At 44.3% G+C, this 14030-nt stretch overlaps 1 protein-coding gene across 1 annotated transcript; it reads right to left on the reverse strand.

The window, feature by feature from the left end:
* Positions 1-1258: 1258 nt before the first annotated feature.
* On the reverse strand, positions 1259-14030 carry slc17a7a (solute carrier family 17 member 7a). The gene is made up of 13 exons (XM_076023929.1): positions 13770-14030; positions 6565-6817; positions 6325-6443; positions 5713-5827; positions 5508-5595; positions 5222-5308; positions 4581-4723; positions 4306-4455; positions 3830-3962; positions 3497-3607; positions 3277-3404; positions 3117-3186; positions 1259-3020 (listed from the first exon to the last, which is right to left on the reverse strand). The coding sequence occupies exons 1-13, from the start codon at positions 13829-13831 to the stop codon at positions 2716-2718; spliced, it is 1764 nt and encodes a 587-aa protein (XP_075880044.1). The 5' UTR covers positions 13832-14030; the 3' UTR covers positions 1259-2715.

Here is a 14030-nt window from a genome sequence, read left to right on the forward strand (position 1 = left end):
CTGCACGTAACACAAACACACACGGGCACGCGCATGCATGCATGCATGCAGGCAGGCGGGCACGCATGCACGCACACAGAGTGAGGCAGAGCCACGCCACGCCCATTGCTCTATCAACCTCACTTCCTCTTTGTGACGTGCATGTTTCTCCCTCACTCTCCCGCCGAGTGCATCTGCTCTCCCATCTAATCTTTGCCTAAAATCACCGAGATAATCCTGCGTCCATCTGTCCCGAGAGCAAGACAGTGCGCTGACAGAGGCTGGAATGATGTTAAAAAAAAAAAAATAGAAGAGGAAAATGTTTAAAATCCACAGCGATGTTATGCGTCGTCATGCTGCTGGTCATCAATTTCGACAACATTATTGAGTCAAAAAGCTGACATCATCGTAAACGACCTCAATTTTATTCGGCATAAGGATATTTCACATTTACATCTTTTATACATATATTGTTTTTACATTTTCTTGATGATTCACATCTGATAATTTCCTTTGTTTAAAATTTCTCATTATATTTCTCATTACATCCAACCATACAGTTCACCAAGGGGGAGGAAGAAAACATTGGAACAGCCAAGAACTAAGACGAAGGGATGCTTGATTTCAAATACACAATACAACACTTGAAAATTATCCCCCCCCCCCCCACATGATTAGTCATTTGTGTCTTTTAGATGTTTTAAAATAAAATATTTATTTTTTCAAATATTTTTTTTTCATAATGATTACTAAGTCAAGTAATTTTTTCAATAAACGCTCAGTTGAGTGAAGTAAATTACATTTGATGATTGTCCAGCGGTGTATTTCTCCTCGCAGAAGCCCTGATAAAAACAGACACGTCATTAAAAAAGACCTGCCTGCAAACTGACTATTATCATGACATCTGGCTTTACTTGCTGGCTTGAGGTGTGCGCATGAGTGTGTGCTTATGCACATTGTTTCAACTGTGCTGATTTCATTTAGTGCAGGCTTTAAAACAATTTGTGTTTCTTTCTTTTTTTTAAGTTATTTCAGAGAACACACTTCTGGACTCTCCAACTCGGGTGTCAGTTAATCAAGAAGCAAATTGAAACGTGATTGACACTGACAACCAAAACCACAAACACGAACCACAATCTTTTCTCAAGTAATATGGCGACGGAATATTCCCGATCCCACCTTGTTTTCAGTGGTGCATTGAAAAACCCAGAGCTGTGTAAAATACCAAAGCAGTGTGCCATCCCTCGCGGTGTGCACTGAGCGTCGTGCACTGAGCGCCGTGCACTGAGCGTCGTGCACTTGACTGTGCTCGCATGAAACAAGCGTCCCGTGCGCTTGTGTGTAAGAGGAGAGACGGACGGCATTCCTGCTGCGCTGCTGTGCTCATTAAAACATGCTCACCGCACAATGTTTCAACACCTGTACCCAACACAACACGCTCACTGTCGCACAACGTACACGCATGTAAAGAAGCTGCTGCTGCTGCTAACAAACAAAAAAAAAACAATTACCTATCAACTTAAAATATGACACATGTATAGTAAAGAGTACCAACAGAGAGGAGGAGACAGAGAAGATCCCGTTCAGTGGAAGGAGGAAGACTGAAGGACGGGTCGGTTACAGCGACATAGAAAAGGCAGAAATAGAGGCAGCGCGCGCCGCAACACCTGGGAATATCGCGTCCGTCGTTCCTCGCCGATACTGCCGAGGAACAGCAAAGCAAATATTACACTCGACTTGTCATTTCTGGGCCACCTCTCTAATGGGAGCGTACACTAAATGGACAGTAACAAACGTTGGATGATTTCTCCTGCGGAGGATGGAGCGTGACCTGTGGATGTGACCCAGTTTAGGTCAGACCCAGGTGAGATTCATCCAGACGCCACATGCAATTCTGTGCACATTAAAACACACCTTTTGCACACTCGAGCACAGACACGCGCGCGCCGCTCCCACACATGAAGAAATCCGTTTACAGTTTTACAAACACACAGAGTGACACGACATCAAAGCACCTTTTTTTTTTCCTTGCATGGTTTGAGACCTCGTGGACGTTGGAGTCGCTCGTGAGAGGTTCCCACCACGTAAATTAACTCGTATTTCTAACTTTAGACATTTAGTCATTTAAGGAAAAGGACAAATTGGCTGAAAAAGTGTTACCAGTGTATAGACGATACCCTGTGATCCCCTGTTTGTATTAGGGGAATTTAGATTTGATGGTTGGACGTAAAGTTTCGAAGGTACTGCAGATGCTTCTCTCTGGGAAAAGTGATGGCGTCTGGAACACTGAAACGCAACGCAGTGCAAGTGGCCCGTGCCAGTGCCTCTCAGGGCAAACGGCCCGCTGAACACGTGAAACACGCACAAGAACTCTGGTGGAGACGAAGGTCAAAGCGAGCTGGAGGACCTGCAGGGAAGTCCAGGCCTTCGACGTTATTCTCTTGAAATGAGTAAGTGTTTGTGTACGTGAAATACTAACGGCTGCATGCAAATGCCCACACGTACATGTGTGCGCACGCACGCACACATACACACACACACACACTCACAAGCAGACACACACAATGGAATGAGATGGAATCAGATCCACTTTTGGTTTGTGCAATTGCAAACACTGTACAAAAGCACACATTAGGTCCATTTAGACTAACAGAACTCTCATAATCCCTTTCCCCCCGAAACAATCTTCCTCTTTTATATCTTTTTTTTTTTTTTTTAATTTAGCTTGTCATTCTTCTATGTCAGCTCCCTGACTTCTTCTCCCCCGTACATGTAAGAGTTGCGTCCAGGGGGCTGCACGTATTCCTCGGATTTATCCCAGTCCGACACCCATCCGGCGCCGCCACTGCCGCCGCCTCCTTCTCCAGTCCCTCCGCCATTAGAACCGATGACCGGTTGGCCCAAAGCCCCATACTGCCCTCCCCCTCGGTAGAGCTCCTCCGTCTCATTGGCCAGTTCATCCTCGTCAATAATACCGCACTTCTCCTCGCTGGTGTCTTCTATGTCTGCCCATGCTTGTTTTTCGCCTGAGGCAAAAAGTCCTGCGTTGTGGAATAAAAAATACATAGATCAAAGTGAAGGCCTCCTGATCTCACGGAAACTGTAAACTTTTTCTGTTAAAAAAAAAAAATTCCTACCATAGAATACAACTCCTCCATAATGCACGAGGGAGGCTATAAGAAAGACGCCCTGCCACTCCTCACGTGTCTGAAATTAGGTCAAAGTGTATTAAAACACAAGCAGAGTGAGTCTTTTTGTAAAGCTTCATGGAATCTGGAGGTTTGGAAGAGTTTTTACCTTGTGTTTGGTCATTGCCCCCACGATGAGCGGACACACCATCCCAGACAGTGTTCCAACCCCGTTCGAGATACCCATGAGTATGCTGGCATACCGAGGGGCAATGTCCAAATGGTTAACATTGAACCCTGAGCGAAAGAGGAAAACATCAGGAAACAGCACAATTAGCCCTCTCTTATCCCACTTCTGAAATCAAATTCAGTCAACTTTTCTCCCTTACCTGAAATGGCAAACCCACTGAAACCCACTGCCAGGACCAAGAAGCTGATGGCTATTCCTTTAGAGTGCGAGTATCCCACTACCAGCAGGAGAGTGGCCTCCATTCCAAAACCTGAAACACCCCAGGTGAAACAAATCGACAGTCACTGGTCTTTGTTGAATTTGTGTTCTAGTTTTCTTTGCACTGAAATGTTACATATTTCAGAAGAAGCGTCTACATTTGAACTGATACAATGCTTTGGTCTAGTCGTGTTGAAGTGTGTGGATCTATCATAAACAGCAAAGGCAGCTAAGTCACGTAACTGCAGTGGCCTTTTTAGCCGGACCGTCTCACCTCCACAGTTCATCATCTTCCTCACATTGGTGGTGCTCATCAGGTTGTGAGTTCTCAGGTAATCTGCCAGCTGGCCTCCAATAGGCACAATGATTGTCATCACCAAATGGGGCAAGGCTGAAACAATTCCCACCTGACAGGAGAAAGGGGAGAGTCAGTGATAATTTTCTACTCTAAAGTAGTTGAAGCAATGGCATAAAAAACTTGAAACTCGAAATTTCTGCAGGACTTCAGCCCAATCTCCGACCGGCACCCTCACCCCCACTCCACCCTCGACCCTCCGAAACTTCCTCGGTTGCTAGTATCGAAAATCATATTGAAAATCAATACTTTCCCAAATATCGTATCGAAGTCTGAAACCCAGTATTGTCACAACACTAATTCAGAGCCGCAACCGTTCTAATTCTGACTGAGGCCTTCCTTCAACGAGCTCCAGGTATAGCTTCAGTGTACAACTGTTTGTGTTGTGACCTTACCTTGCTGATTTCAAAGCCAAAGACTTCTTCAAAGTAGGCTGGCTGGCTGATGAGTAGAAGGTAGAAGGTCCAGCTCCTGCAGAAGTTGGCCACAATGATGGCATAGACGGGCATGGAGGTAAAGAAGTGTCTCCACGGCGTTTTAAATTTCTGCCATGACAAAAAAAGAAAAAAAGTGCTGCAACCTTCACAGTGACACTATTCAGGTATGATTGTACGGTCTACGTCATCAGATTATTTGACTGTGCAGGTGCGGAAATGATATCGGGCCGCACTTGAAGAGGGTTAAGGAATGACGCAGACTCTCCGATGGCATCTTCAATGTACTTCCTCTCCTCTGGTGTGATGGTGGGATGGGCGGCGGGACTTTCATACGACACCAGGATCCAGAACAAATACCAGAATATCCCAAAACTGCCTGAGAGAGGAGAGAGGAGAAAGGAAAAAAATAGAGATTAGCACAGGAGGAAGGATAAGATGCCATGAATTGAAGAGTTGGCTTGAGGGTACATGAGAAAGAAATTGGGAGCATGGCATTGGTCCGACCTCCCATTAGTCTGACAAACTGTGCATTGGTCCGACCGGTTAGGGTTAGGGTTAGGGTTACCCTAACCTAACTCTAACACCAACGCTAACTGTTACTGTAACCGTAATTGGAGGTCAGACCAATGTGCAATTTGTGGGACTAATGGGAGGTTGGACTAATAGGAATTTCCCAAACAAAATTGACCTCCCTCCAGGATATTGTTGATGTTGTATAGACGCAAACCAATGTTAATGTTTACGGCTATTGTCAGATAATAGAAGAACGAAAAATAGAAGTGGTTCCAAAGAAGATTCCCAAAAAGAACACCACAACAGCACACATGGGAGGTCAGAGCTAACTGAGCATACATTTGAAAAGTAGGACACTAACCATAGACGTAGAACACTGAAGACCACCCGGTGTATTGCACCAGTATCCCAGCCAAGGGCATGGCCACGACTGCCCCCGCGTAGGATCCTTAGGAGGCATCAGACACAAAGAGAAGAGCTTGAACGTGCAATCGGACGGCCAACAAATCATGTCGGCCTTCACTTGTGTCTATTTTTAGGTGTCAAAAAGTTTAGCTAACCCTCCAGCTACCCCATCCTCACAAGCCACCAACAAGTGTCCAGTTTCAACAGATACAAACAAGTCAGTTTGTTGTGACAAATATTACCACAAAAGGCTGTTGTAGCTAAACGACTTCTCTCCAGAGGAGGTGCCCACTTGGCCCAGATCCCGTGGCAGGCTGGGTACGATACACCCTGAAGGACACAACAGACAAACAGAGGCCTGGGAAACACTCATGCATGTTGGGGGGAGTCAAGGGGGGAAGGGAGAAAAATCCTCGAAGCACCTGTGCATACAGACACGCACTTTACCTCAACAAGGCCCTGACATATCCTGACCAGGATGACGCAGCTGTAGTGGCAGCGCGCAGCTGACGGGATCAGCATGTTGAGGGTGGACGTGGCCACGATCGCGAAGCCAAACACCCTTCAAACGCACGGGAGACAAAGGCGGCGGCTCAGTTTCGGCACGCGCAAAACAGAAACGGCAATTGTGCAAAGAGAACAATCTCGATCTTCTGAACAGTTCTTTGAACATTAATGAACATTAGAATTTAAAAAGATTTGTTAAGGAAATATGATGAAACACGTTACGTTTAATTTCCATATCCATTGTCATGAAAGGGAGAAACCGTTTTTGTTGTTGTATGAGTGGTCTTAACTAAATTGTAACTTTGGAACTAAAAATAAATGTTATTGTCTTGGCAGCTATTCTATTTTGTTTTATTTCTATTTATTTTGCCCTTTTTTTTGTAAAATTATTTATTGGAATAAAAGGGCAGATTAAGATCATTCTTCATTCTACGCCCTTTCATTAAAGACTCTGGGAATGTTGTTGTTTTTTGTTGTTTTTTTTTTTTTACATTAAATTGTTCTTTCTTTTACAAATATGGAATAAAGACTATGAAATGAAATCACATTCACCTGTTGGCTGCAAATTTTTGACATATAAAGCCACCAGGGATCTGCGTGACGATGTAGCCCCAAAAGAAGGAGCCGTGGATCATCCCCACTGTTTCTGGATCCCATGTGAACTGAGCCGCCTGAAAAAAGTGTAAGGAAGTCACCTTCATCCGACCTCCATGAGACACGTCACTTCTATCAAGAGACAGTGAGGGCCGCCTGCGTCGGACGGAGCAAGGTGGCACCTCTCATCCTACTCACCACCAGCACTTCCTTGTTGCCTTTGTAGACGGTGTGGTCGTTGACCATGCTCACAATGGCCACGCCCAAATTGCACCGGATGCCGAAAGAGATGCAGAAGCCCAGGCCGGACAGGATGGCGATGATGTAGCGGCGTGGCAGGCCGAAGCAGGTGCAATCCACGATGGGAAGCTCCTTCTCCTCCACCAGCTCGGGACGTCCCTCCGCCGACAGCTCGATAGTTTCCCCATTGGGCTGCCGCTTCTCGATCAGCCTGAGGGGGGGCATGTATAGGTTAACAGCGAGCTTCAGGGCGGGGATGTGTCATCGAAGCAAGTTGGAATGTGGACATTGGGGTCAGAGGGAGAGGCGAAAGAACGGTGACACCTCCAGTGGGACAAAACAAAAACTTGTATAACATGGACTAAGGGGGCAGAAAGGGGGAAAGTATTTCCTGTTCCTGCATGTTTGCACAACAGTGTCAAAGTGCAGAGATGCACAAGGAGCTGTGAAAAACATCACGTATTTCTTTTTTGTCACTCTTCGTCACACTCTGCGCACACTCTAAGCAGCAGTCGGGTGCCATGTTTGGAGTCGTGTCTGTCTGACTCAGCAGGTCTCCATGTGCGGAAGCACCTGTCACGACGCCGAGCTAGCTGAGCGAGAGCTGTAGCTGCACTCGGCGATATGGCGTGCTGCCCGAGAGTCTTCAAACCACGTTCTAGACCACGTTCTTGACTGAAAATTATTTACCGGACTGCCTGAATGTCCCGGTTTGTGCATCATGTTATAAGCTACCAGCATCAGAAAAAATATGATCTGCTGTAACACCTCAGTTAAGTTAAACACACTAAGGAACTATTTTATACCTCAGTGTATTGAAACGTTAACTAAGTGTTAGTATAGGGACTTGGAGGCATCACAGTCACTTTGATGGTTTGCTTTGTATAGCACATTACATGGCTGATGTTATACTTTGTCTGATGTTACATCTCGTTTGATGTTTGAGTTATGGTTTTGTTTTATATGTTGTAATTTTGTGCCGATTTGCTTTGTGGGGATTTTCTTTTTGTAAGTTTAAGAAACGGGTGTCTCAGATGCAAGACAAATTTCAGGAGGAACTCTGACAATAAAAGTAATCAATCAATTTAGAAGATAATGGAACGCTAATATTCTGTAATGGAATAAAACCTTATTGCCAAGGAGCTATTACACATTATGAATACTGCGTTTATAACATCAGCCATTTCCAATCCAACCGGAACATTTACAGGTCTTCGAATTATTATTACAAATGCCCTCATACTGCTGTGTATGATAGGTTGATATATATATATATATATATATATATGTATATATATATATATATATATATATATATATATATATATATTTATATATATATATATATATATATATACACAGTTTTTTTTTAACAATAGGTTGATATATATATGTATATACATGTATATATATATATATATATATATATATGTATATATATATATATATATATATATATATATATATATATATGTATATATAAAACTGTGTATACGTAAAATATTTTTGAACATCTTTGAACATTTTATGCATGTCACTTTACAATAGTCAAACAGGGAAGTTCAGAGCGCTGCCATCTGTTTATTAGAACCACCATGCTCTCAAAATCACACCCCAACCATAAAGACTCACAAACTGCATATGCCAGACGTGAGCGGGCAAAAAAATGCATATGGTTGCATTTTTGGTTGTTTTTTGTTTTTTCACCAGATGCCTGGTTCGAACAAGACACACATTTGTGTGCCTGCAGTCCAGTTTTCATTGGTTAATCCAGATAGTCAGTGAGCCGGACAGTCATGCGCATAAACAGCCACAATCGAAACAAGACGGTGTTCCGCAAGGCCTACTTGATTTCCCTCTGAACGTTTCAAACGTGAGCGTTGCAACATTGTCTAAAATGAACATTTACCCTTTTTAAAAAAAACTACCGGAATTCGAGATCATTCCTCCGGCTTCGGCCTCGCAGCCCGCTGCAACTCCAACATTATCTTCACGCACCAAAAGACAAGGCTGACTCTGACGCTGGTTAATTATTGATGTGTTTTTGGGTGAGATAAATAATTCAATGAAGCTTTTACACCATAATCTGTCACTCTCTATCTGTCTGTTCGACTCTGTGCCCGCCTCTCTGCGGTCGCAATCCGCTCTCCACCCGTTTTGTGCCTTAGTTATGCATGTGGCTTTGGCTCCATCCCCCACCAGCACACAGCTGATTCTACGTAATCTCTCCGCACACACATGAAACCGGGTAGCGAGTGAAACGTGTGCCACTCTGACGATGATGACTTCATTTAAGACGAGCCCTTCGTGACATTTGTATTTGTGAAGTCAAAAAAAAAAAACGTACAAAAGAAATGCTATACATTCTTTAGCAACATTTCGAAATTTGAAGGAGATTAAAGGCCTCATCCCCACCCAGCCTTTCTCCCTCTCTCTCTCTCTCTCTCTCTCTCTCTCTCTCTCTCTCTCTCTCCCTCTCTGTTAATCTGTCACAACATTCAGATTAGGATTACAAAAATGATTTACTTCCGGAAATGAATATGGAAGAACCAGCGCAGGGCGTGGCTAAAGATGCCACGACACATTCTCCCTGCCGTTTAATTCCCTTTTTTGTTTCTGGTCCTTCTTTGATCAGGTCATTTGCCTGCTGTCATTTTTTGATTAAACATTGTATAGATAAAATACACCCTCCACACACACACACACACACACACACACACACACACACACACACACACATATCTGTTGTAAACCTATCATATTCCATAAAGTAAACAGCTTTCCCTCTTGTTTTAACACCTTCAGTCATATTTTGTTTTTTCTTAAAGATCCATTGATGCCACTTCTTCGCTCACTGTTGTACCTCATCTTGCCTCGTAGCCACCAGCTACCAACTGTTTTTTTTCCACTTGACATGAAACCCCTTTTCCATTTTTACTCCCCCCCCCCCATGCCAAAGCTGCGTTCCAAAAAGAGAGAAATGAAATTCGAGAACCACAGCTTCATCATGAACTCTGGCACAAAGGGGTGGCAGCCACGTTTTTGTTGTGTCAGATCAGTTGGCTGCACAAATGTGCTGACTTGCCCCCTGAGTGGAGCTCACTTCGTGGAGCCTGCATGCGGATGCTCATTAGGGCTGGCGACAGATTGCGGGCCGACACCTACACATACGCTGCTAGCTAACGAGGCTAGCCTACAGCAAAACGCTGCTGTTAATTACGGACGCCCCGTGACTAAAGGACGAGCTGAGCCACGCTGTGCGTGCCAGGCTAGTGATCCGACTGTTTAAGGTTAACTCTTTTTCAGTCGAAACCACATTAACTTGCTTCTGTGCTGAAAGACTTCAGAGTTTTGCGCAGACTGGGTATGCTAGGTAAGGGAGTGAGGCACAAATAGTGATTCTCCTTCCCTGGAACACTTGCATTTGTGATGATTTCGGCCCCTTATATGATGTGGCAACTCTGATGGGATCTAATTCGCCTCAGCTGGCAATAATTAAGGAGCGAGACCGTGAGCAGGCAGGAGTTGGGTGACCTCAGGCCCTCTGAAACATCATAATTACAGCAGAAACAAGCTGAGCGGAGACTCGACTCGCACCTCAAACGGTGCGCGATAACTGCGCTGTTCGCCTGAGCACAGGGAGTCCCTGAATAAACCCCAAACAGGTTGAGAAAGTAAAAGATGAAAGGGCACAAAGTTAAGCTCAAATTTAAAAAAATGTTAACGTTGTTTGACTACCAAAAAATGCTACAAATCCGACATTGGTAGCAGAATACGCTTTGATAATATTCTTCCTTCAGCCCAGCAGATGGTTCTGCGAAACTTGTTTTGGGTCCTCATTGATCTGGAGCAGCAGCAGAACCCTATATGTTACTTTGCATGTATGGATTTCTAGCATCTCTCTAGGACTGGTCGGCGACCCGGGACCTTTGCTGCTGTGTATATTAAATTCGACAACTCACAGAGTGTCCCGGGTAATCCTCTCACAAGAGGATGATAAAGAGGACAGAGACAACGAGGGAGGTTGACGGTAAATAAATAAATAAATTACATAACACCAGCTGCCCTGGCCATTATTCATTCTGCAAACATGTGACATTTTGGTTTCTTTTCTTTCTGTCACCCGTGTGGTGGTGAAATGGCCAAAAAAGCTCAACCGGGAAAAAAATCTAATTATTTGTATGCACGGCCCTGACGCCTCTATTGTGGTGTCTCCCCCTTCTTTTCTGAGCATCTCGCTCTCCCTGAAGTGAACAGATTGGCTCTCAGTGGGACTGTGTCACCCAGGGAGACACCCTCCTCCCCATCCTGTCACACCACTTTTATTCCACGTCTCCCGTGGGCACACACACACACACACACACAAACACACGTGCATGACCTTCATAGACTAAATACTAACACGTTGTAACTCAATCACCGCAAACTGATGACTTGATGGGCGACACCATTGTTATTATCCTGTTACTTTTGGCTCTCCAGTTACATCAAAGGGTTCGGTGTAGAACTCTGCAATTTATGCTTGAAGCATCATTGTTGAAAAAAAAAAAAAAAAGATGAGAAAAAAAAAACAACCTCCATATGGAAACAAAAGCATTCTGCCAGCGACTGGCCATGCTGAGCGGTTGCAGCTGACCATCCAGTCTGTTAAGCTCGGACACATCCATAACCTTGGCACCTCTCAGTGCGCTTCACCTGCAAATACTTTCACACTCTCATAAACATTATTCATTTTATCCTAGTTTTACTTAGGGTTTATACTCAATTAGAAAAAATAACATAACAATTCCAAAGCTATGCAACAACAGCTCCCCCGATTGAGAATCTATCATAAATGTTCACACAAGAAGAAGAAAGTAGTAGAAATCTGCATCATAGTCGTAAAAATCTGTATGTATTAAACATCCTGCATTGGTTTAATCTATTTCAGTTCATGCGTTCCCGTTTGAGACCAGTGTATGAGGCAACTGAACTCGTAGCACCCAAACCCAAATGGATTAAAAATGGATTACCTGATATTCTGGATTGCCCTGTGAATAACACAAGCTCTCAGAGAGACCGTGAAAGGCCATGGATGTAAATGCCAGACATTTAAAAAAAAAAATGCTTTTCATGTGCTTTAATGTTACAAAGAAAATGTAAAGAAATTGTTTTCGAGGCTTAATGAGAGAATGTTATAAAGGGGGACACCGAGACTAGAAACGCAGGGTGCACTTGACCCCACAGTGCTTAAGTTTATGCTTACCTTGTGGAGTTTAATATAGAAACAGGAGATGCATTCTGATAGAGAAAATGTTTAAATAATAAATGAACCTCTGGCTGCTTTCATCAGTGGGGGGTGGATTTTGTCTGAGAGGTGGTAGCACTGCACACTGACGCACTTATCAAACGACACGGAACGAGGACGTCTCGCGTTAAAGAGTCTTCTCGATGTGCACAAATGACAGCGGGGGGGGGGGGGGGGGGGGGGGGGGGGTAAAAAAAAAGGCCTCTTTGTACCCCTCCAGGAAGAAGCCTGTTTGTGAAAATGGATGGATGGAAAATATGACCCTGTCGTCTGCTGGAGCAGTTGCCTGCACCTCCCACTCTGGCCATGAGCGTGTGTTCACGGGCTAAGCCCAGGACACGCCCACTAAAAACCAATCCGCATCTTGATCAGAAACCTCGCATCTCTCTCACACGCTGCCCGCCGTTGTCGTGCGCATGCATGGTTCATGAGCAGTGGGGGAGAGGGAGAGAGAGATAGAGAGAGATAGAGAGATAGAGAGAGATAGCATGAGGTTTTTGCATGTTAGTTAATCCAGGACACCTTGATAGGCTCAAAGTTGTCTGGGCTGGTGTCTCAATGGTGCATGGGGTAGATGGATGGATGGATGGATGGATGGATGATGGATGGATGATGGATGGATGGAAGTGGGTAGAGGAGGGAGCGGCTGGAGGAAGTGACATGGGCTAGGATGGACTGAGTGGGAGGGGAGAGTTTAGGGATTTGCGTGGCTCGACAGCTGGACTGGAGGGGGAGAAAAAAAAAAACAGGCTATTTCAGGATAGGATTTATACGTTTGCTTGCTACCTCAAATCCTGAGAGTGAAAGCTTAGAGCGATGGCCGGTAGCACGAGGTCTTATCGGTATCTGCAATCTACCTTTTCCGTCGAAAATATCACTCTTCTGCTCTAATTTCTGATCATTTTAGGCACTTCATGAGACGGAAACGGCAAAGCATCACCAGTCTCTCGACTCAAAATCAGCAAAAATTGTAAACCAGTAAAATCCTGGCTCCTCGCACATCCACTAAAGGGTCCCTGAAGGTTGCAGAGGTTATAGGAACAATTCTTCATGAGACAATAAATTTCTTAATAAAAGACAAATATATCGGAAAAGTGCATAGAAAGACGTTTGAAGCAATTTCCAGGTATAGCTCCTGATTGAATCCATTCACAGCCCTTCATTGTTCGAAAATGATTCAATTATTATAGATTTCCCATGAAACAGTTAGTCATACATTGATTAAAATGTACCACGACAGACAGAGATGGATAGATAGATAGATAGATAGATAGATAGATAGATAGTACACAATCCTTTTCCTCTAGCATAAAGCTCTCAGGAAGGTATTGTCAAAGTAGATGAAAATGCAATAAATAAACAACAATAAATCATAGAAACAAGAAAGAAAATCTCCTCAGGCACTTGACAACGATTCAATTGTACTTTTGCGGCAAAACTTTTGCCCCGACAGCGTCTCCATCCGTGATTTATCTGGAATTTTCAGACGCAATTTTTCTTTAAAATCCCAAGTAAAAACGAGCTGACCACAAAAGGGCGCACTTACTCGGCCGCCACTATCAGCATCTTTTATCCGCCTCACTAACACGCCCATGAACACCGCCACACTGCGCAAGATCTCGACTTTTGCGTGCATTCGCGGTGTTTGTGGCAAAAAATATCTACAGTTGGATGTGTTTTCGCGTGTGGAGAAAACTCCATAAAGAGGAAACTTCCACGAAAGCATTTTTTTGTTGTTGTTGTTGTTGAGAAGACGGTGAATTTGAAACAGCCGCACAATGAAGTGACAGAACCCGCAGGACGAGCGCGTAAAAAAAAAAAAAAAAAAGACGAAAAAAGAAAGGTAGGAGGTATAACTCCAAAAAGGAAAGCGTACCTGTTAATTTTGCCCAGTGTTTTGGCCGCGACCGCCTTGAACCTGTCCGGTCGGATCTCCATCCCTGCAGCTGCTTGACCCAACCGGCGCTGATGTCCCGCGCACCCTCCTGTCCTGGCCGAGAGCGCGCTCTCTGGATCACTCCTCCTCTCATCCGTCCCAACCCACAGCAGCCTCCACCTGACTGTGATGGGCTGCAGAGAGGTGCAGAGCGGAGGCCTTCTGCCTCACTGGAAAACAACAACCAAAAAAAAAAAAAAG

This window comes from Nelusetta ayraudi, unplaced genomic scaffold (assembly GCF_046127955.1).
Source record: "Nelusetta ayraudi isolate G7.1 ecotype Tasmania unplaced genomic scaffold, CSIRO-AGI_Nayr_v1 ptg000016l, whole genome shotgun sequence".
NCBI classification, from domain to species: Eukaryota; Metazoa; Chordata; class Actinopteri; order Tetraodontiformes; family Monacanthidae; genus Nelusetta; species Nelusetta ayraudi.

Coding starts and splice junctions, on each gene's coding strand:
- slc17a7a (XM_076023929.1), bottom strand. CDS start 13,831: ATGGAGATCCGACCGGACAGGTTCAAGGCGGTCGCGGCCAAAACACTG. Junction 5,596..5,712: donor TATGTCAGGGCCTTGTTGAG/GTAAAGTGCGTG, acceptor TGTGTCCTTCAG/GGTGTATCGTACCCAGCCTG. Junction 3,405..3,496: donor CAGTGGGTTTGCCATTTCAG/GTAAGGGAGAAA, acceptor TCTTTCGCTCAG/GGTTCAATGTTAACCATTTG.